The following is a 21676-nucleotide window of genomic DNA, read 5'->3' on the forward strand; positions in this document are numbered from 1 at the left end:
CGCGCGCGCGCAACCTCTATAAACTCTACTTTTCCCGGTGACACCGCGAATAGCACACAAAGAGGCGTGCACAGTTGCTCGTATTTTTAGGGGTGGCAGCGCATTTTGCGTTCTAGACAGCGGCGCTAAGCCGGGTGAAAGTGCCGGAACTGTCACTCAGGCTAAAACTGCCTCAGTCATTACCACCTTAGCCAAGTGCCTCTGCGTTGACTGTTTGTGCGTTGGAGGAGAGGGGCGATGTTACAAGATCAGCGTCTGTCAAAGGAAAGTTATAGCCATGGGGAACAGCCATGGTTTATGGAAAGCACGAGTCCAAGGAGAGCTCATGCGTAACTTCTGCCGTACCTTTCGCAGGAATAGCGTCGTTGCTTTGGAGTCGAGCGATAGCTATACTTCAACGCATCTCGGCCAAAAACACTTCACCAACAGGCTGGACGCTCCAAAGAGCCTGGTAATGTTTTCTTTCAGTGACTGCGTCCCGCGAAGTGCTGCTCGAGCACAGCGAGGATTTATGATGATGACGCCGGAAATTCGTAACCCCCGGTTGTGGTACGTCGCAGACCGTTATGTAACCACACGAACTGCTCCGGAGTGTCATTGGGCAAACGGTGGTGCGAAGCATTGTTAAGTAGGTGATGCAGGTTGTTTCTAGGCAGGGTTGCCCTTGGGTGGATTCGAAAAAGAGCCAGAACTCAAGCCAAAAGGAGCCAAAATAGCCATGCAATTTAATTTTATCGCCAAATTTGTAGCCAAATAGAACAGACGTGGCATTACGAGTAGCCATTTTTTTAAAAGAATACTATTTTGAATAAGCAAGACCATAGAAATAAGAACACAATATTTTCCCTCTTGCTCGGTTTTCAAGTCGCTGGTAAGTTGAAATATATGAATAAGTTATAATAAAGTCAGTGCGCCTACATATAGTGTATGTAGAATATTGTCACGTTATAGTGGATAGCACAGAACCTCTGTCTGTCACAACACCAAGAAGTCGGACTGAAACGATCCCTTGGAACACGACTTCATCGTCTTTTTCCACTTCTTATTCGTTCTCTTATCTGTTACACAGTGGTATACATACACGCCGGCCAGCAATGAAACCGATCTCACAACCTGATCCCATGCTCGTGGTAATATAATAGATTTCTTGCCAGATACAGAGCATAGTTTCGGAACATTCGAGCCAGCAAATAACTAGGGACGTTAAACGTTGAAGCAATTTTTCCTTGAAACCGAGAGTTTACGTAATACCAGTCAGGCTTCAGACATTGAAATTGGTTTGAGATGAAAAGCCCAGCTTTATCGCGTTGAGTATGTCTGTTTTTTGTGAAGCAAACACGAAAAAGTGCGCTGCGCATCAGAATTAGAAACTTGCGCATAGTATCAGCGTAGATAGCCGGCAGAGTGAGATGCATGCTAGCCGCGCCCTTGCGAACATGCACGCAACTTCGCCACTCCGTATTTGCCGGCGCGCCGCGCGTCGCGTTGGGATGCCTCGATGCGCACCAACTTTCTGCCATTTCCACGTAAAATAAACTGTTTTTAAGCTTTTCTGTCGTCTCAGCCGATGCGCGGACGCGCCCACACATCGGCTGACACGACAGAAAAGCTCAAAAACAGTTTATTTTGCATAGAATAATAATAATAATAATAATAATAATAATAATAATAATAATAATAATAATAATAATAATAATAATAATAATAATATTATATTGGGTTTAACGTCCCAAAACCACGATATTATTATGAGGGACGACGCAGTGGAGGGCTCCGGAAATTTCGACCACCCGGGTTTCTTTAACGTGCGCCTAAATCTAAGTACACGGGCCTCAAGCAGTTTCGCCTCCATCAAAAATGCAGCCGCCGCGGCCGGGATTCGATCCCGCGACCTTCGGGTCAGCAGCCGAGCGCCATAACCACTAGACCACCGTGGCGGGGCAATATTAAGAAAAATGGCAACTTAATGCGCCAAAACGGAAGTTCAAGAGTAGCCAGAAAGTAGCCATGGAGCCAACCTGTCGCCAGACGGGGTCGTAAAGCAGCCAATTTGCCGCAAAGTAGCCACCAACGGCAACCCCGTTTCTAGGTTGCTTATAGGTCGTTGCTAGGCTTTAGCTAAGTGATGCTAGGTTGTTTGTACGTTGATTCTCAGAGCATAGATGTTCGAGTTAAACCACAGACAGTCATAGACACGACATGGATGTCCAAACTCCAGAGACAGAAGCTCGCGCAGAACTTGTTTGTAGCTAGGTTGAACTCGGTAGAAGTTGACTATATCGAGGTTAAGCTTGGCGTGGCTAGGTTGAGCGTGGCTATATCGAGGTTGAACTTGGCTATATCAAGGTTAAACTTGGTGTGGCTAGGTTGAACTTGGTATTAGCTAGGTTCGGCCGAGGCTACACCTAGGGGTTTATTCCGGTAGTGCCACCTACCAGAATCTGTGGCACATACCCGTTTGATGACGATAGTTTTCTTCTTCACTTTAGTGGACCAGTGGTGAGCAGTGGGATTCACCCAGTTTCTCTGGCACATACCAGTATATGATAATGATAGTTTTCGCGTGGGCCGCACGGCGCATACCCGCAGGCCGCACAAATTACGGCTAGCTTAAACAGCTTCGCTGTTAAAAATTTCTTGACGAGGCGGGATTTAAACCTGCGTACCCACCACCTGAAAGCGAGCATCGTAACCACTCTGCTATCCAGGCTTGCTAGGAGAGCATAGCATGGTCTTGTATAGCGTAGTATAGCAAGGGGGTGAAAGAGAAGTGAGGAGGAGGGGGAGAGAAAGGAGGATGGGAGAGAGTAAAGCATAGCATAACCTTGTGCATTATAGTATACGAAGGCGGTGGGAAAGGGAACTGAGGGTGACGAGGAGGGAAAGGAGGGGAGAGAGTAAAGCATAGCATAGTCTTGTGTAGTTTAGTATAGCTCTTGAACATATTCGAAAAACAGCGCCAACAAGACGCGGACATAGAAGAAGGGACAAACCTCCTTCTGTAGTGCATCAACTATGTAGGGGGCTCGCAAGACTGTGCATGGAATTCTCATCAACCACTGCAAAAGACTGGACTAAAGTCTCGAGGAGTCTCGTCTGTATGCCCGTTCTCTGCGTGTGACGTGCTACGATCTCTCTTCCTCTCTCTCTCTTTTTTTTCTTTCCTCATCTTCTTCTTCTCTTTCATATTTTTTTCTCTGTTCTTCAAGCTGGTGGGCGTGGGGTCGATTTTAGGAGACAGTCACTAGCCCGCTTGTTCTTCTTTCTTTGCGGTGTTTCCATATGTTTCGATAATAAAACTAGCAGTTGTTCCGTGTAGAATACAACCGATGAGCGAAGCTCCTTAGAAATGGGACGCAAACGACTATGCGCCTGATCTCGCTGCTGGCTTTCATGAAGGCGATAGGGTGGGGAGAGCGTCTGCTGCGCTCGTAGGCGGGAACGACTTTGCGAGTGAGTGTGCGGCGCGCGCAGAGCAGGGAGAGGGGGACAGGTGGGAGAGGGGTGCGAGCGGTGATGCGGCGGGGACCTTCGACAGCGGTGACGGAACGCCGCACGCGGCGTTCGGCGCGCGCAGTGTTTCATTGTCTTTTTGCGCCGGAGCCGGGTCGGGAGACTGTCTGCTACTACCTTCGACAAAGAGCCCGTAGTGCGCTAGAATGATGGTTGTCATTTCACAATCCACGATAAAGGTGGTGAAAGTGAAGACGACCATTATAACCAGTTGTGCACAGAGCTTATTTGTTTAAACCTTGAATTTCTGGTGCGCTAGAACCAAACCGCTCAAGGCCTGAACATTTCCTCTTAAATCACCGGCAACCTAAATCGATGCTTAAGGGAAATTCGACGGCGCCTAGGAGTGCGGGCCTAAGGAGCTTCGCTCCTAATAACAATATATTCCACCAAAGGTCGTTTGAATCGACATCGCTGTCTCACATCTTGTAATGTGGCCTCGCGACGTGCATCAAAACCTCTAGTACTGCATCACGAACATCGAAAGGAGTATCAACTACCACGTTGACTTTTCGGTTCTTATGAGCATCTTCGACGTAACTGCTAACCTAGCTGTGTGTCACAGTTCGCTTCTCGCAGCCTATTTCAAGAATCCGTGCCTTCATTTGTCGCAACACATTCAGAAATCTTTGAGAGTGAAAGACCACTGCACGTGCGGAACATAGACGCCACGCGTTCTTGCGCGGCAGTTCGCGGCGCGACAAAGCTCTGGTGGCTCTGGGCTGCAGCTCCAGGTTATTTTTTTCTCTGAATCGTTCCTTCGTACGTTTCTACTTTCTCACTCTCCGGCTGCGAGGAGGCGCAGTTGGCCAGCGAGGAGCAAGACTGGCAAGACGCGCAACAAGTGCCTGCGCGCGCCGTCGCGCACGTGCTTTGGTCGGAGCCGGCTGCGGCCGACCAACCACCGCCGCGCGCGCTTATTGAGGTGGCGGAGGGAATCAAAACAACGCCGAGGTCAACCAACCAAAGGCGCAACAAAAACATATATTGCGTCTAGAGAGAAGGGAGCAGTAAAGAGGAGGCCCAAAGCGCGGGTGACAGGTCATAATCGTTATATAAAAAAAGACGAGGAGGTGGAGGAGGATGTAAGCGGCGACGAAGCCACTCGCGACCGTAGCTGCGACTTTACGGCTTCGGTGGCCAGGGGCAAATTTGAAGCGAGAGCGTGGCTTGTAGGAGAGTGAGGAGGTCCGCGCGCGCGCTAAATAGCCAAAAGAGCCGACTTGTGTCTCGGTACATCGAAGGAAGTGACGTAGGACAAAAGAGAGAGCGGGAAAAGGGCTCGGTCGGTCTTCCGAAGGCTCGGTCGTGGCCGCTGCCGGCGCGTAGTAGATTTTTTTTTTTTTTTCTCGCCCGCTTCCACTCTAACGTCGCGCCCAATGCATCCTGCGTCGCTCGCTCTATCCCGTCATGCTCGCCCGCTCTCTCTCTCCCCTGAGGACTCTTCGGCAAGCGGCGGGTGGTGGCTGCGGAGCTGTTGGCGCTTGTGCAAAAACAGACGCGAGCTTGCACCGCATGACGCCGAGATAGAGGAGCGCGCGCGCAGTAAAACAAAAGCCTCGTTACTCCCGCCTCCCTCGTTGTGCGACTACTGTTTGAAGAGAAAAAGGCACAAATAGAAAAGAGGTAGCGAATCAGCGGTCTCCATGTCACAAGAGGGCACCGGAGTCGGCGTTAGAGGGGGCAGAGCAAGCTCCCGCGAAGGTGCTTCGCATCTGCTATCAGAGTACCGTGCGACGTCGAGCGAGGGCATACTGGAGGCCGGCGACATGGATAAGGAGCACAACACGGGATACCGCACCGAGGGTGAGTGGACACCAACCGCCCGAATATTATTTTTCAAGCGAATGGGCTCTGTTTTGATTCCGGCCGGCCCCCAGCGTGTCTGGGCTCACGCGTCTAGCAAGGAAACTCCCTTCGCGACCTCCCATCTGCAGTGACTATTCATAGACGACGTCGTCTACGACGGCTATGACGACGCTCTGCCGACGTAGAACTTGGAAGCCGTCCCATGTCATGTTGTTTTATAACTGCTGCGTGCATACCCCAGGTTGGTCCCCTGTGCACACGTGTACCCGGCGGAAAAATAAGGAGAGAAAAATGAAAGCGCACCTTCTGCACTTGTAAATTTGCGGGTGCGTGCACTTGTGCTGCCGTCTGCTTCTTGCACTTGTTGCGCCGTCCTCGAGCGTTTGAACAGCGTAGTTTCGTGTTGTCCTACGATCCACGTGTTTGTGTCCTTTTACACGTGACTGCTGCACCGGCGTGGAATGCGAAAATGTATGTGGCTGCATGTAATACCTCTTTCTAGGGAGATGGGGCAGTGCACTGCGACAAGCAACGTGCTCATGAAGCGTGTTATTCATGATAGTCGCAGATTCTCGTACAAAGGAGGACACGAAAGCCTGCAAACTTGCATGCAATCCCGTTTCCCTCTCTCACTGTAACTCTTTCGCTACAGAGCGCGAAACAGGCTGTAGTGCGTGTCTGCACGTTAGACACGAGTGGTGCACGCCGGCACGCACGATTTCGGCGTTTCTTAAAGTGGGCCTCCCAACGCCGCAATCTAGCGTGCCGGCGACGAAGGAACCGGTCGAACTAGCCAGGACCCACCGTGTCGGTGCATGGCAAATTGAAAGGAAACCGTTAAAAAAAAAAGCAAAAGTCGCGCCGAGGAGCCGCCTTCGCAGGCCCGCTGTCGGGCGGGCGGTCCAGGCGTGGGACCCCAGCGTGCGGGCGAAGCGCGGCGGTTGTCGTCTAGCTGCTCGAACTTGTTTACGGCCATCCGCCCCACAGAAACTGGCGACATCCTTCTTCCCACCCTCTATGAATCACACATTCTACAGCCGCTCGTCTTTCACGCGATCTTCCCATGCGCGCTATCCCCGTGTTTGTACATACACGCATGCATATCGCCCGCTGTCAGTTCTCTTCTTGTTGGCCTCGCGATTGTCCTTTCTTGTCTGTCCCTACGTGCGAGCACGTGGCCTTGCAGACAACGCTCCAAAGCTGCTGAGAGTGACGTTGCCGTGATCAATGCGTCTTTTCCTCGCAACGCTCCGTCTCTCTTCGTGCCGCCTTGATTCGTTTTTCTGCTCTTTTTAGCCTCCCATTACCTCGTGTTGGGGACGAAGCAGTTCGCCTGCGGCAGGCCAGAGAAAAAAATTCGAGATAGTGAACTCAGACGTCATCCGTTACAAGTATAACCCTTCATGACGTCGTCAAGCACCCTGAGCTACGAAAAACGAAAAAAAAAGTTTTGATATTTTAAGTTGATGTTATATGATGATGTCAGTCACGCTTCATGAGCTGCGTCTATGCGAGCAACATCCCCCCCCCCCTCTTACGTTATCACTGGGTCGACTGGCCGTGAACTGCGACTGGTAACAAAGAAAGAAAATGAAAAGAGGTGAATCGCTAAATTATACCGGCCGCCGTGTACCCACTGAAGTATGCAGAACAGGTGTAATGTAACGGTTCTTTACCAATTCTTCCTCTTTTTTGTCTTCTGCTTGCTCGTCAGTTGCCCGAGCGGCGCTATTATTACGTCAGCACCGTTAACGGTGGGTTGTTAGCGATCGGTGACAAGCAAAGAAATCGAATCGAGTTGACGAAATCGCTGAATTATACCGGCACGTGGTTCGCGATGCCCATTAAATGTTGTCAAAAAAGTCTACTAAGTGCCGTCACCCCTCAGCTAAGGCGCTATTCACCATTAGTCGAGTTACGTACAAGGAATAGCAATATTACTTTCTTTTTTTCAAGTTGCTTAGAGATAGGATTTCTTAGTTCTTAATTTGACGCTTTTTTAGACATAAAATGTCGATACATACCAATTAAAAAATTGGAGAAGCTACGTACTAGTAGTGCGAAGGCTAAGAAAGCGGCGGAGCTGGTGGCGTTGCCCTCCTCTCTTCCCTCCTCCTCACCCTCACTTGACTTTCCAACCCCTTGCTGTACTATACAAGACAGCTCCGCTAACGTGAAACCTGGGGAGGTGCGAAGCACCGGCGTTTCCCATAGGGACACGTCAATGGCAATGAGAAGACAGCGTCTTCTCATTGCTACAGACAGCGTGCAGCGCCCATCGCAGACAGCGTCCATTGCAGAAACATGCAGCTTTTCCTGAGCCAACACGCCGTCTTATTTGCCACTCGGAGAAGCGCACGTAGCGTTGTCTCTCGCGAGCGAGCGCGCGTTCTCGCGAGCTTTTCGTGAGCGAACGCGCCGTCTTATTTACCACTTGCTTTACTGTGACGGGCGACGACGACAGGAGACGCCGACAGCCCGAGGGCATAAGGTGCTTCGCAACTAAAACATATTCTCGTGGCTAGCGGTATGGAGATCCCATTCGATCAGTTCTATTACTTTCGTATCACCGTCCGCCGCGGTGGTACAGCGGTTACGGTATTCGTCTGCTAAACAGAAGCTCGCGGGCTCGATGCCGACTGCGGCGGTCGCATTTCGATGGAGGCGAAATGCTAGAGGCCCGTGTACTGCGCGATGTCAGTGCACGTTAAAGAACACCAGGTGTCCGAAATTTCCGGAGCCCTCCACTACGGCGTGCCTCATAATCATATCGCGGTTTTGGCACGTAAGACCCCGGATATTATTGCTTTCTTATCACCTACTCGTCTCGATTGACGTATCTCAGCGACAATGCAGGTGGAACGAGCGTTGGTGCAATTGACCCAGGCACGAAAAAAAAAAAAAAAGTAATGGAATCGCTATCTCGACCGTAATTCTCATCTTGCCAGTGATGAGCTCAGTTCGCGACTCATGTGGGCGTGCGCTATCGTGGGACAAACGGTACTGCGTTAATTCAGGCTGCTTAGCCCCTGTTTTGAAATTGCTAGGCTTATACTGTTTGGATAGCAAACAAGCAGGCCAAGGTAATAAGGGGGGGGAGGAGGGCTAGCATATAGCCTGTATCTGTATACTATAAAACAAGCAGTCCGTTTTGCAGTAGTGTGAGCTCGTTAAGATTTACTTCATGCATTGTTGTATTAAATATGAATATTGCAGGCACCTTCCTTTCGCTTCACCATGCACACGAAAATACTGCATAGTTCCGTTCTAAACTGTACCTAAAAAATGCAAGCAAAAGTAAACGAAGTCATACACGTTCCTCAAGTCCAAGCGCAGTTTCGTAATACGTTTTGAATTGCTGCGTCATGTATGCCTACACAGTGTAGGCTACAGTGTCATATACAGTTAAAGTGCCCCCCCCCCCTCTCCCCTTTCATTTTTAAGTGTGGTATAAAGGAAAAATTTACTATTTCTCTTTTCAACACTTTTTATCTCCTTCCTTCTGTGCAGGGTAGGAGACTTGATAGTGCCGCTCTCTCTAGTATTGGAGCATTCACACGACATAACCCGTCACAGTGGCTAAGAGACTGCGACGAGGTCTAAGGCTCGATTCCCAGCCGCGGGGACCACACTTCGATGGGCGCTTAAGTGTCAAGCTTCATGCGCACGTTGGAAATTGAGCATGGAAATTGAGCGGTGCTCTTCCTCAGTTTCAACCGTGTTAAACCACACTGTACATGGATGGATAAGGTCATGCATATGCTCATCCACGTACGGTGTGCCAAGCCAAGGAGGGCCTAAGAGAAAGTCGCCGTTTACTTAACTTTAAGCCATAAATGTCGAGGTAAAGTAAGAGAACGCAGACAAATCATACATGTGATACTCTGCCGATTAAGCTTGCGTAGGAGTGTAAGCCAGCGCCACTACACTCACACTCATGGCAATGGACGTATAGAGCGTAATTTCCACCCTTGGTGTAATGAATTACGTGACCTTGTATGAGGAATCAATAGGCCAATTAGCCCTCAGGTGCTACCTCTCTCATAAACTCAATGTCGATGAAATAGAAAAATTGTCATGCACACGTTTGGTGCACGAACCTGCAAGGGAACTTTTATCTTATTTATCTTATTGTTCTCCAGTTAATGAACCTTATCACATCTTGCGGTCTACCGCGGAACTTATTTGCCAACTTCCATGGGACGTCAAATCTAACAAATCTCTCACTCAGTTTGATCAGTAAATCAATCAGTCAATCACGCGGCAGCGAAAGTGCACTGCCTTTTCTCGTTACAGTTTTTGGTCGACTCTGTAATAGTCTCGTCTTTATATCACGCGAGCTCGTGTGCTCGGCGTAAGATAAGTATAGATAGAATGGAGTGATGAGCATGGGGTCAGTCAGGCATGTTTTGTCCTGCCGCGCAAGTCGCGTAAAGAGTCGTGGTGATCGACCCACCATCCGATGGTTCCTGCTGAGCAAACACGATCGCGTGTTGCCCCGCGGCTACGGCGTGTGCCTGGGCCAATCTGGGCGTATGTAAGGTCGGCCTTGGGCTTGCCGCATATACGACTGCCGTTCTCTCGAACATCATCAGAAAGCAAAAATACTGAAAGCGTTCCGGGGGGTGCGACTGGCGTGCTGCAGCGTTGCTAAACATAGTGTAAACACGGCGAACCCGCATATTACGTCGATGTTCAGTGAAGGAGGTGGGCGTACACATCTTGGAAGGAGCACAGTGCGCGGCGTCATTCGAAAACACAAGAGAGCCGCAGCTCTATAGATGCTGGTGTTGCTGCTCCTGGTGTGCTTTGTGGCGGTCTTCTGGAATTTCCTTTGCATCTCTGCGCGTAGCCGCGTCCTTGTGAAACCGCGCAGGCTTGGCGGTGAGACCGCTATGAGAACTTGTGAGTGTTGCTTAAACGCGCATTTATTTCTTCTAGTTTGCTGTAGGCGCAAGCACTGCATGAATCGATGCGCTCGGAAGAAATGTCACTAACTGTCCGTTTAGTGCACAGACACTTGTGCAGCGCACGACAGCACGAGGTGTCATCAGCACGTCCAAGTATGAAATGGCCAGAGCTTGGAAGCTATAGTATGTAGCAAGCTGAAAATTCACGAAGACCCTCATTCGCTCGAATTGTTCGTAACAGCAAACTTTAGGCCACTGTGAATATATTATTAGCGAACACTACCAGCCAAGGGCGAATAACACGATTGAGAAGCCTTGTGAATTTGGCCACTAATTACTGACACGTCCATTCCATTAGTTGGAGTAGAGATCAATGCCGAGTACACAAAACGAAGCAACAAAGATCGGACGTTCAGTGCTTGTATAGTGCCAAGTGCTTAATCGCGATCGCTTTTCGCGGCGCAGAACCGCTTTCGACGGCATACGGAAAACTTCGCATGCATGAATGAATTGCGAATCTGATCGCATTGCCGCCATCAACCATTCTAATTCCTATAACAGATAATAATTGTTGGGGTTTAACGTCTCAAAACCACGATATGATTATGAGAGACGCCGTAGTGGAGGAGGGCTCCGGCAGTTTCGACCACCTGGGGTCCTTTAACGTGCACTTAAATCTAAGCAGTGCGCTTCATTAGGCTGGTTGGTGCATACTAGATGAAGAAGAATAAAACCGCGCTTAAGACGGGACGAGATGAGGACACAGGCATAGTTCAGCGCCGTGTCTGCGTCTTCTTCTCGTCCCGTCCTAAGCGCTGTTTTACTCTTCGTCACCAAAATATAAGTACACGGGCCTCTAGCATTTTCGTCCCCATCGAAAATGCGGCCTCCGCGGTCGGGATTAGATCCCGCGACCTGCAGGTCAGCACTGGAGCACCATAACCACTAGACCACCGTGGCGGGTATTCCCAGAACAGAGCAATCCACGTTAAAGCCATTGCGTCACGAATATACTCTCAAATAGATTAACTTTGCGGCAGACGTGGGGCGCTTCCACGTCGAAAGTACAGGGGGGATGGAAAGAAACGCGAACAGCGCGGCGCGCCATTTTCATCCCGCTCTGGCCTTAGTGGCAATTAAAAGGTGCTAGATGGTTCTCGATTGTATCATGGATGACTCTGGTGGCTCTGTATCACTATCCAGGCTACAGCCGATTGAAAATAGGTGCGAAACAGCAGATAATGTAGATGCCGCATGTTCGCGTTTCTTTCCATCCCCACTGTATACGTCGTAAACCGCGAATACCGCACGGACAGAGAGGAGGGAGACATCGACACATGCCCTCTATCCGTGCGTTCTTCGCGCTTTACCGTGTGTCGCACAAACAAGGCCGAATTTTCGCTCTTTTCGAAATTACGTCTACGATTTACTTATACGGTGCTGCAAGTATTCCAAACGTAAGCGCTGCATCGCCGTATTTCGTGTAAACGTGTATACTCGTACGTTGCGTGTGGCTGGAGGGAAGGCGTAACCTTGTGTGAGCGTGCGACTCGGATGCTATATGATCAGCCGGTACCGGCTCCACTTCAGATATTCCCTTCGATTGCATAGAGCGTGCATTACAACCACGCCATTCTCTGCTGTTATTCCTGGCTTCCCCTCGTCTATTTTCGTGGTACTTGTGTTCACGGATTCACTCATCGCAGTACCTTCTCCTTACAGCCCCACAGGCGTAAACGTTAGTCGTTGACGTCTAAGCCCTATATATCTCTCTCGCTTTTTGTTCGTTATCTTTTTTTTTTCTTACAAAATATCCGGGCGACGACCTGGAGTTTAGCCGCCAGAAAGCAGTTTCACCTAAATTGCCAGAAATCGGTCACAGAAACCATAATTTGCTAAGGCACACCGGCTTCTTTAGTATTTTTTTCTTTCTTGTTTAAGGTTGGCACATGTTTCTTGCTGCTGACCCGAAGGCCGCGGTATCGAATCCCGGCTGCAGCGGCCGCATTTCGATGGCGGCGAAATGTTCTAGCCCGTGTACTTAGATTTAGGTGCACGTTAAAGAGCCCCAGGTGGTCGAAATTTCCGGAGACCTCCACTACGGCGTCTCTCATAATCATATCGTGTTTTTGAGGTGTAACACCCCGACAATTCTTATTATTAGGTTGGCACACGTTTTGCATCAGTATACTAGGTGCCGGCGCAGAAGCCAATAGCAATCCGGCGCTGTTTAAAGTGCAAGTGGATTGATTGACCTTGACATTGTTGAGCGCTTTGTCGCACCACAGTCCAGTGCAGGCGCACTATCACAAGGGCAGTAACAGCCTTCCTTGACTGGAATAGACCGCCAAAGAAACAATGACGAATATTTGACAGCCTGTAGACGATTTTACATACTTTTATGGACTATGCAATTCTTTCTTTTCTATTTTACTATCTTCACCATGATACAATATAATGCGCTGGCGCAATGTATGTACTTGAGGCAGAAAAAGTTGTAATAATTGACCACTCACAGGTGGAGCGACACGCGTCCGTATACAAACCTTCCTGCACGACAGCACAATAAACACGCCGCGTGAGCCTCTGCCTGTATTTTGACAGACACCGGCAATCCTGATGAATGTCTAACCGAGCGTATAGAGTTCCGCGCTCGATCGCTTCTGCGACCGACCAGTTTAAGGAAGCTGGGATATGGTTCGTGATTCGACACGTAGAAGCGGGACAACAGGAGTAGTTATAGAAAAAGTGCGTTGACGTGACTGAGGTTGTTGAACTTTTCGGCATCCCCCCCTCAGCCTTTTAACGTAGCACCTGCTGCGCTCACAGAATGGTTTCGGTGTCGAAACGAGCTTCGCAGACAAACATCGGCCGCGGAAGCAGTTGCGTCCTACATATGTGAAACATGGGCCTTTTCTACGATCATTGAACGCAACAGCCATTGAAAATCGAGAGCAGCCGGTTGAATGAGCCCTGAGGCCACAGCTCTCTAAAGCTTCTTTTTCGTAATTGCTGTTGTCCATTGGCCAGATGCCTTCGCCAATAACACGTTCAATGAAAGTATTGCTATTGGCTAAATTTTTCTGTTACGAACATTTTTTAGCGTAAGGGCTTTATTGTGGATACGGGCCCTGCTCCCTGCCAACACGTTCTGTGAGGCAGCGTTCTATAAACGTTGCTGTGAAGCTCGTGTGTGGCTAAGTGTTTGTTTCCTTATCTTTTAACGTTCCACCAGACGTTCACTGCCAAATTGAGGCAGGTCGGCAAACTCACTCATCAGTCGACTCACTCAGACTCAAATCGAGCCGTGAGTCTGAGTCTGAGTGAGTCCGGTTGAGAAACATTTCAGTGACTCTGAGTCCGAGTGAGTCCGAATGAGGAAAATGTTGGTGAGTCTGAGTGAGCCCGAAGGGCAAAATATATTTCATGAGGGAGTCTGAGTGAGCGCCAAATTTTTTTCCGACCTATGGTCCCATCTACTCAACTTCAGCATTGCTATAAGCGTTATGACGACTCACGTTTATACTCACGTCTACTCACACACACTTCAAAGCACTAGCGTTCATACGCCATCTCAATATTTATGATCAGAGGCGTAAGTTACGGAAGGGGTTAGAGGGGGAGGGGTGGGGGTTGACCTCCCTCTGGCAAAATCTTGCACGGGTAGTTCTTGATAAAAATATCTCGTGAGTCATATCTTTCGATAAAAATGTCCTTACTGGTTGTAACTATTGATAACTCGTATTTGAAGGTATGAGATCAAAACGCGGCAAGTAGAACACCACTTATATGGGATATTGATGTTATTTAAAGAGCATTGACACTACGGTCGAAAAAGTTAATTATACGTTAAATGACTCATGAGTCGACTCACTCAGACTCAGGCCGAGCCGTGAGTCTGAGTCTGAGTGAGTCCGAGCGAGTAATATTTTGGTGAGTTTGAGTCCGAGTGAGTCCGGTTGAGAAAAAATCGAGTGAGTCTGAGTCCGAGTGAGTCCGGTTGAGGAAAATTTTGGTGAGTCTGAGTCTGAGTGAGCCCTAAGGGCAATATTATATTCCATGGGTGAGTCTGAGTGAGCTCCACATTTTTTACCGACCTATGTCACAGTAAACATGTATGCCTCCATAGCGTTAATACCAGAAAATCACATACGGACTTTTTTTTCCCAGCTTATCGCTATCCCTATTGGCAGTGTCTTTTTCCGAGCCCCAGAAACAATGAAACGCCGCATTGCACGTATAGATTACCTGAATGAGAGCATCGCGACAGTGAACAACCGTGATCTTACGCGCATCGTGTCCGTATCTATTATAGCACCGCCCTTCCCTCCTGCAGTGCTCGCATCTAGCGTGTTTACTCCGTGTCGCTGCTGTTGTCTTCGCAAGAAAACTAGAGACGACGACCGAAGAAAAATTTGAAAAAAAGTTATTAGGGAATATGAATGTTGCGTAAAAGGCTGCAGAGGGCGCACAGAAAGCGCCAGGCCAGCTGCTTCTATTTACCACATCTGTGCAAAAGTACGGAAGAAAGTAACGCGGGATCGATCAATGCCTTGTTGCAAGTGCACAGTTATTTTCGTGGTGCAGTAATCGCTAACTATAACGAATTTAACTTCTGAATAAAGGGACTGTAATCATAGTTGGCAACTTCTTTTCTTTCGTAACGTGCACAAGTCTGAACTCAAGGCAGCCTTGGCAAGGACATAGCTCAAGAACGCACGTACAGCTAGCAGAAACTCATCCGCACTTTAATAAAACATTGTCGTGCTTGTGAATACAGCTGCAAAGTCACAGCGACACGCCAGCCGCGCGTCATTTCTTTCCGACCCCCGAAGTATTTACGCGACGAAATGTGTACAGCTCGGACGAAATGCCTATACGCGTCGGCTTGCCGGCACCCACATCTTCGGTCCCAGTGGCGCGTCTCGTGATCTTGCACACGCGATGGTTCGCTCCGAATATAGGTATGCAGGTTCGTTGTTTAATGCTGACGCCGCCAACCATTGTTTAGGTCTGCCCGAGGTTTGTTTACAGTACGTGCCGGTGGAGGTTATTATTATATTTATAGCGCATGTATGACGCGTCCCCGCCCGTTATCACGACAGAGGAAGCATCCGAGTCGCCGTTACGCTTTCCGCAGCTTGAAATAAACGAGGGATAAGTCGTTGATTGTGGCACGTTTATGTCTACAAAAGGCAGGCATCTACTCTTTTCGCTGAAAGGTTCTCTGCCGCCTTTGATTAATGGCTGTATACACGCCGACAATGCCGAACAGGCTTGAAAGGACAGAGCTGTTTTTTGTTTACGCGAAACGATTTTTATATTAACCTTAGCTAATAACGCGCGCGTACGAGAGAGAGAGAGAGAGAGAGAGAGAGAGAGGTGTCGCGTGATCGCCGGAAGGCTTATTTTAGCAAGTCAGGACAGGTTGACTTTGCTTTGCGAGTGACTTCCCGAGTGAATATGTAGATAAGCTCACAGATGTTTCAGAAGCACGCATTTGGCGTACGATGAGTTTTGCTAGACATGTGTGGTTTTAGTACACGTGGCGATGGTGCCGTGCGCAAGCAGCTTTCGCACGCCATGTCTGCATGGATGCGCCCCGTCAATTTTTGGCTATACGTGGTCATTGTGTGTATGGAGATTCGGCTTCTTCTTTCTTTGTCGCAGATTTCGCATTCAGATAAATTTACCTAGCCAGGGTCTGTTTTATGTAATGATTCTTTCGAGTGTTATTAGCCTATTTTGCTTGCTTCGTCGGTGGTCTGATCAGCGCTCGGCCGGCCGTGAAGACCACGCGAAATGAATCCTTTCGTTCTATTATACTTGCGTATACAAGTTCAGCTATGCTACACAGCTATGATCGATGGGTTCTGCCGTATTTGTGTTCCCGGTCGTGGGGCTGATGAGGCTTTCTTGAAGGAAAGCGTCATGGCGGAAGGAAATTCAGCGCGTCCTGTCACAGTTATTTCTGTAAAATTTTACGATATATATATACCTCTATGCAGTCAACGCTCAAATGCGAACTGTAACGTATATGCATTGTTCTGTGTTGTGCCATGCCTAACTCATCTGTCCGTAATACTGCACTAACTGATGGACAGTTACCAGGCAACAATGCAGTTATGTCACTAGTTGACTTTTTCGACCATGTGTGCTTTCCTTTCTCATGAATATACTCTGGTCTGCTCGGTGTAAAATACTAATCCAGCAATTAAATGCAACTCATTCTCTTCATGTTCGCGACTTAATTGCCACTTTCATTGTTATTAATACGCAGCTTAGCTTAGAGAACTGTACTGGTGCATCGATTCAGCTGATACACTGTGGCCAGCACGAAGGAACACAGAACGGAGGCGCCCATCCTGTTTCTTTCGTCTTTTTAAATTTCTTGCGCGTTATTCCTAAAGATAATACACACGCCTACTATAGTGCACACGTCTCCGCGCCTGCGTACTATCAACACTATTTCACAAGAAATTTCCGGAGCCCTCCACTGCGACGTGCCTCATAATCATACCGTGGTTTTCGCACGTAAAACTCCAGAAATTATCATTATTAACTTTATCACACGAGGCGCCGATAGTTCCGCTTTGATTTTGCTGTACGAAAGGGACACAGCGCGGCACTTTGATTTTACTCCTGCCACTAGTAGCGTAGCCAGTGTTTTTCTTTTTTTGGGGGGAGTAGGGGGAGGGGTGATGTTCAACCACACTTTATGCATGTTCGTGCGTGCTTTTTTGTGTGTACCTGCACGTATACACAGGCAACATTGAAAAATTTCTGAGAAATTTCTCAGAAGCGTTCTGCCTATGAAATCGAACTGCCTCGCATTCACTATAATCCCGTGGCAGTGCGCAGCCAGCGGCGAGGCATCGTGCTCGACCGAAAGGACGCCGCGAGGTCCCTGACTCTTGGTACCAACTCTGTGGCAGCAAAGCGGTAGAGAAGGCACTCATTTGTCTCCCGACTCGACTCGTGGCTTGCCTTCTAGCTCGGGCTCTAAACATAGAGCCTTGATTGTGGGCGCCGTCTTTTGCGTCGAGCGACCTCGTGCGCTGTCTTCCACGCGGGCATCGTGCGGCGGCGGCGGCGGCACGCGTGCGTGTACGCCGCGCCTGACTGCCGAGCCAAGGATCCACCCAGCCGTGGCCCCCGTGACGCCGGCCCGTTTTGACTCGCTTCTAGCGACCGTATCTCGCCGGTCTCATCCGCGTGTGCGTGCTACTATTGCGATCTGCCTGTACACCGGCCGCCCAAGACGGCCAGTGTACAGGCTCTTGGCTAACACGCAAGCGCATACAACCACCCTGGGTGCGTGTAGCCTCTGGCTTCATGCGAAGAAACTTGTTTAGAGGCTCCATCATGTTTAATTATAATGTATATCAGTGAATCGACCAGTCGAGCTTCATATGCCGGAACACCTGCATGTGCCGCACACAGCATACATTATTATTATTATTATTATTATTATTATTATTATTATTATTATTATTATTATTATTATTATTATTATTATTATTATTATTATTATTATTATTATTATTATTATTATTATTATTATTATTGTTGTTGTTGTTGTTGTTTCACTTTGAAACTAAGTACGCTTCAGAGAGAGAGAGAGAGAGAGGAGGGAAAGGAAGGGAGGTTGATTAGGCTGCGCCCTGTTGGCTACGTATACACTGTGGAAAGGAGAAATAGGACTGAAAGGTGAGAAGGGGGAGAGATTGCCGCACTTAGCACGGGGACTGAGAAGCGTCCATCATGCAGTTCGTCAGCAGCGGCTACAGAGACATCGTGCATCTCAAGAAGCGCAGCGACACCTTTGTGTATAGAATCGCGAATCGCAGACCGCACAAAGCCGCGGTACCAAGGTCAGCTCTTCTGCAAATGGCCTAACATCCAATTGACCTAATACACTCAGACTGCTCCTCTTCAGGGGCACAGAAACTGAAATGGAATACGTCGGTGGGCAGCGGGATCAACTCATGCACTCGTGTTACGAATTGACCCCCGTATTAATAACAATTTAACAGAGTTCCTTACAACATAGCACCTAAAGGGAAGCCTTGTGGCAGTGGCAAGCAAGTTTCTTAAAGGGACACTAAAGGCAAATATTAAGTCGACGTTGATTGCTGAAATAGCGGTCCAGAAACCTCGTAGCGCTGCTTTTGTGCCAAGGAAGTGCTTATTTTGAAATAAAATCACGTTTTTAGTGGTCCGCATCGCGTTAGCGCGCTTCAAATCTCCCGCCTGAAAATACGACTCTCATACGTCACTGTTGCCGTGCCCAACGTTGCCCGCTTTTACTGCGCGGCCGCCGACACTAGTAGCAGCCGAGCGGAAGTAGCGGGACCCACAGTAGCAACAACGGCGCTGCGGCAAAGACTTGCTCGGATGGGCACATTGAAAGCCGTCACCAAGTTGCGGTTGGTCTCGTAATCCTCAGTACGAAAGTGCAGCGAGCACACACGCAGACTGTTTAGCATACTGGCGCAATGGCATGACACTAAGCCACTTCGAGCGTAAGGGTTCATTCCGCAGCACCCAGTGAAAAGACACACCGGTTTCCTTGCTGCACCACTGGCGTTGTGCACCATTCGGGCATCCGGCAATATTAGCAATATCACACGCATGCGGCATTTTGTCGAACTTTCTGTCAGAGCGACTTTCACGAGCGCGCAAAACACGCACGGCAGTACGCGATCCCGAAACTACCACTGAGACGGGCGAGGCACAGTTCGGCGAAAACGGAACCTTTGAACCACGCGCGCCGTTCCCCATGGCAACGCCACGGAGGTTTTGTTTTCCATGAATCAAGCGGAAACGAACAAACAGCATTTTATTACGTCTTTTGATGCTCGGAATGTTCTTTTTTTACTGCTGCTAGTTTGATTACTAGTGATTTATTGTAGGCCGACTTCCCTACGTCATCGGGATCACTTCGAAAATGTCCCACTCGTGGCGCTCATCATGTGATACATTTAGCTTAATTTCTCGGTAAGTAGGGCACTGCTGTTGATAATATTGCCGTTTTAGAAGTTGTCATACATTGGGCTTTCACTCTGACATAAATTGTTATTTGCCTTTAGTGTCCCTTTAATGGATGCTGAGGCCACCAGGGGAATACTGGGATGTGTGAGGGTTGTCATCAAACGTGGCTTGGCATAAAACGTAACCATTACAGAAAAAAAAAAACTATTAGAATATAATCAACATGCCAGTATTTGTTCGGCCGTAATTCATCTCTCTCCCTGTTTCATCGAATTTAATACGGAACAAAAAACGGTGGATTGAAACTGACTTGCAGTGTGGAGCTTTCGGTTCAGGCATTATACCGGACGCCGGTACTCTTTACCGTTGATATAAATGTTTAAAATAGAGACCAGCACAAGTTGTCATGGTTCAGTAAAATAACATTTGTTTTACATAACAATACGGGAAAACTGGCATTTTACGCGCTGTTATAGTAAAAAAAAAATCGCAGTTTCACTCCAAGGGCGAAGCAAGGAATGCGATAGGAACAAATTGTAAGTTATACGAAGTATAAGGCTAGCAGCTAACTCTTTTAGATCCAGTCTCGCGTAACTGCAAAACGCTGGCGTAAGAGAATACGGCCTCTCCAGGGGGAGGATCGCATTTCGCACAGTCTCTTCGCGTTGAGAGCGCAGCACGAGCCGTCCGCTGATGCCTGCCGAGATAGCGTGCGCGCCAGCGATCGCAACCGAGCCCTTAGGATCAAAGTTCACACTTGCTGCCCGAACGACACCCCACCGCGTCCCTTCATGCTCGCTCAAGACGGGCGGGGCGTTTCCTCTCTGCTTGAGCAGCATTCGATGGCAGGTCTCGCACGCGGGTGATGTTATCGCATGCGCCTCCGAGCGACGTAGATAGGCCGGCTCGTTTGATCTCTGCTTCAGCATTGTTCGTCCCCCCCTCCCTCCCACGCGCGCGCTTTTACCCGCGGGTAGAACATACGATGCGTGGGGGGATGTTATGGATTTGGACTTTACACGGAACATGACGGCGCCGCCAACGGCAAAAACCTGTCGAGAGGGTCCATATAATTGCTATCGCAATAAAAATGAACCATTTTACGAGGTGAAGCGCCGCTAGCCAGGTGCGTCCTCACGATGTCTCGGCTGTCCGAGAGACGCACCGGTCCGAAGACCACGTGCTCATCGTTTCATGCTCATGCAAAGACCAGAATCCGAGGCAGCGTTGCTTCTACCTCTGTTCATTTGTAAGAAAACCTATGCTCAAAGATTTTCGAACGAAGACCTCTTCCCTCATTCAGTGGCGCATCGGCGCCTTACCCGCTTGCGATAGCGACCTACGCGACGCAGCGAGGCGATATTCGCGACTATGGCCGGCAATCAGCGATTTACTAAATAGAGAACTATCTTAACACATCGCGTTGGAGAAGGAAGAGGAACTTGAGAAAGGTATTAAAGAAATTGCGCGACGAAAACACGGACAGAAGAAGACAAGTACAAACACAGCTGTGTTTGCGCTGTGTTTGTACTTGTCTTCTTCTGTCCGTGTTTTCGTCGCGCAAATTCTTTGATGTCGCGGAACACCAACTAGCCCAAAATGCTGCTCTCATTGAGAAAGGTGACTGTGGAGTATGGCGACCGTGTATGGAACATATGTGCTTTCGAATAGCGTGAAATGCAGGTCACACATGTGGCGAGGTGCGACGTTATGAATAGTCTAGCTACACGTGTCTTGGTGTAACCGGCTAGATGTAGCCCACCTTCCAAAGTTACTGAAGCAAGGCATGTTGTTGGGCTAGTCGGTTCATAGATTTAGCAAAGTTTTAAACTGCGCGAAGAAGACAGGATGAAAACAGGAACACATACACGAAGCAAACACGAAGCGCTGTGTGTGTGCGTATGTGTTCCTCTTTTCGTCCTGTCTTTTTCGCGCAGTTTAAAGCTTTGCTTCTAAAGTTAGGGAATGACAACAGAACACTTCATTCACGTCTCTCTCTGCTACGCGGTGGCAAGAAAGCTGTTCTTCTTTTGTAAGAGCTTTTTATTTTTGCTATTATTAAACGTTTTTGTGGATGGCGATGGTTTTGAGGATTACACCGTCAGTCAGTGAAGCAAAATGGTACCATGGGTCTGCTGTAAATAATTCCTAAGGTTATATTTAAAAGTAAGATTAAGTTGTATATCGATTTACAAGGATTCCAAATATCACGACAGGTATAATTTATGCCACAAGCCAGTACCGACACAGAGTTTTTTTTTTTTTTTGCGCGATACATCTTCATAATTTAACTGCCTTCTCAGCTTCCCTAAGTAAACAGTTATATGACTATAATCGAAACAAAATTGGTTTCATGTAGACAACGTGTCATCTGTTAGCGTTTCGTTGTTTCGTGCTCTCCGAAGGCACATATTTTCTCTTAAGTTGTATGCCTGTACTTAGGTGACGCC

At 48.5% G+C, this 21676-nt stretch overlaps 1 protein-coding gene across 3 annotated transcripts in view; it reads left to right on the top strand.

Moving 5' to 3' along the window:
• The window catches only part of LOC119395423 (stomatin), a 99207-nt gene that overhangs the window by 11033 nt on the left and 66498 nt on the right, over positions 1 to 21676 (top strand). Inside the window, exon 1 of one of the 3 annotated variants that reach the window (XM_037662500.2) lies at positions 4812 to 5319. The exons of the other annotated variants lie outside the window; for them this stretch is intronic. Coding sequence (XP_037518428.1) covers positions 5160 to 5319 — 160 coding nt within the window. The 5' untranslated portion in view covers positions 4812 to 5159. Of the gene's footprint in view, positions 1 to 4811; positions 5320 to 21676 lie in introns of those variants that run through there. 3 annotated transcript variants of the gene reach the window in all.

This window comes from Rhipicephalus sanguineus, chromosome 1, assembly GCF_013339695.2.
Source record: "Rhipicephalus sanguineus isolate Rsan-2018 chromosome 1, BIME_Rsan_1.4, whole genome shotgun sequence".
In the NCBI taxonomy this organism is placed as follows: Eukaryota; Metazoa; Arthropoda; class Arachnida; order Ixodida; family Ixodidae; genus Rhipicephalus; species Rhipicephalus sanguineus.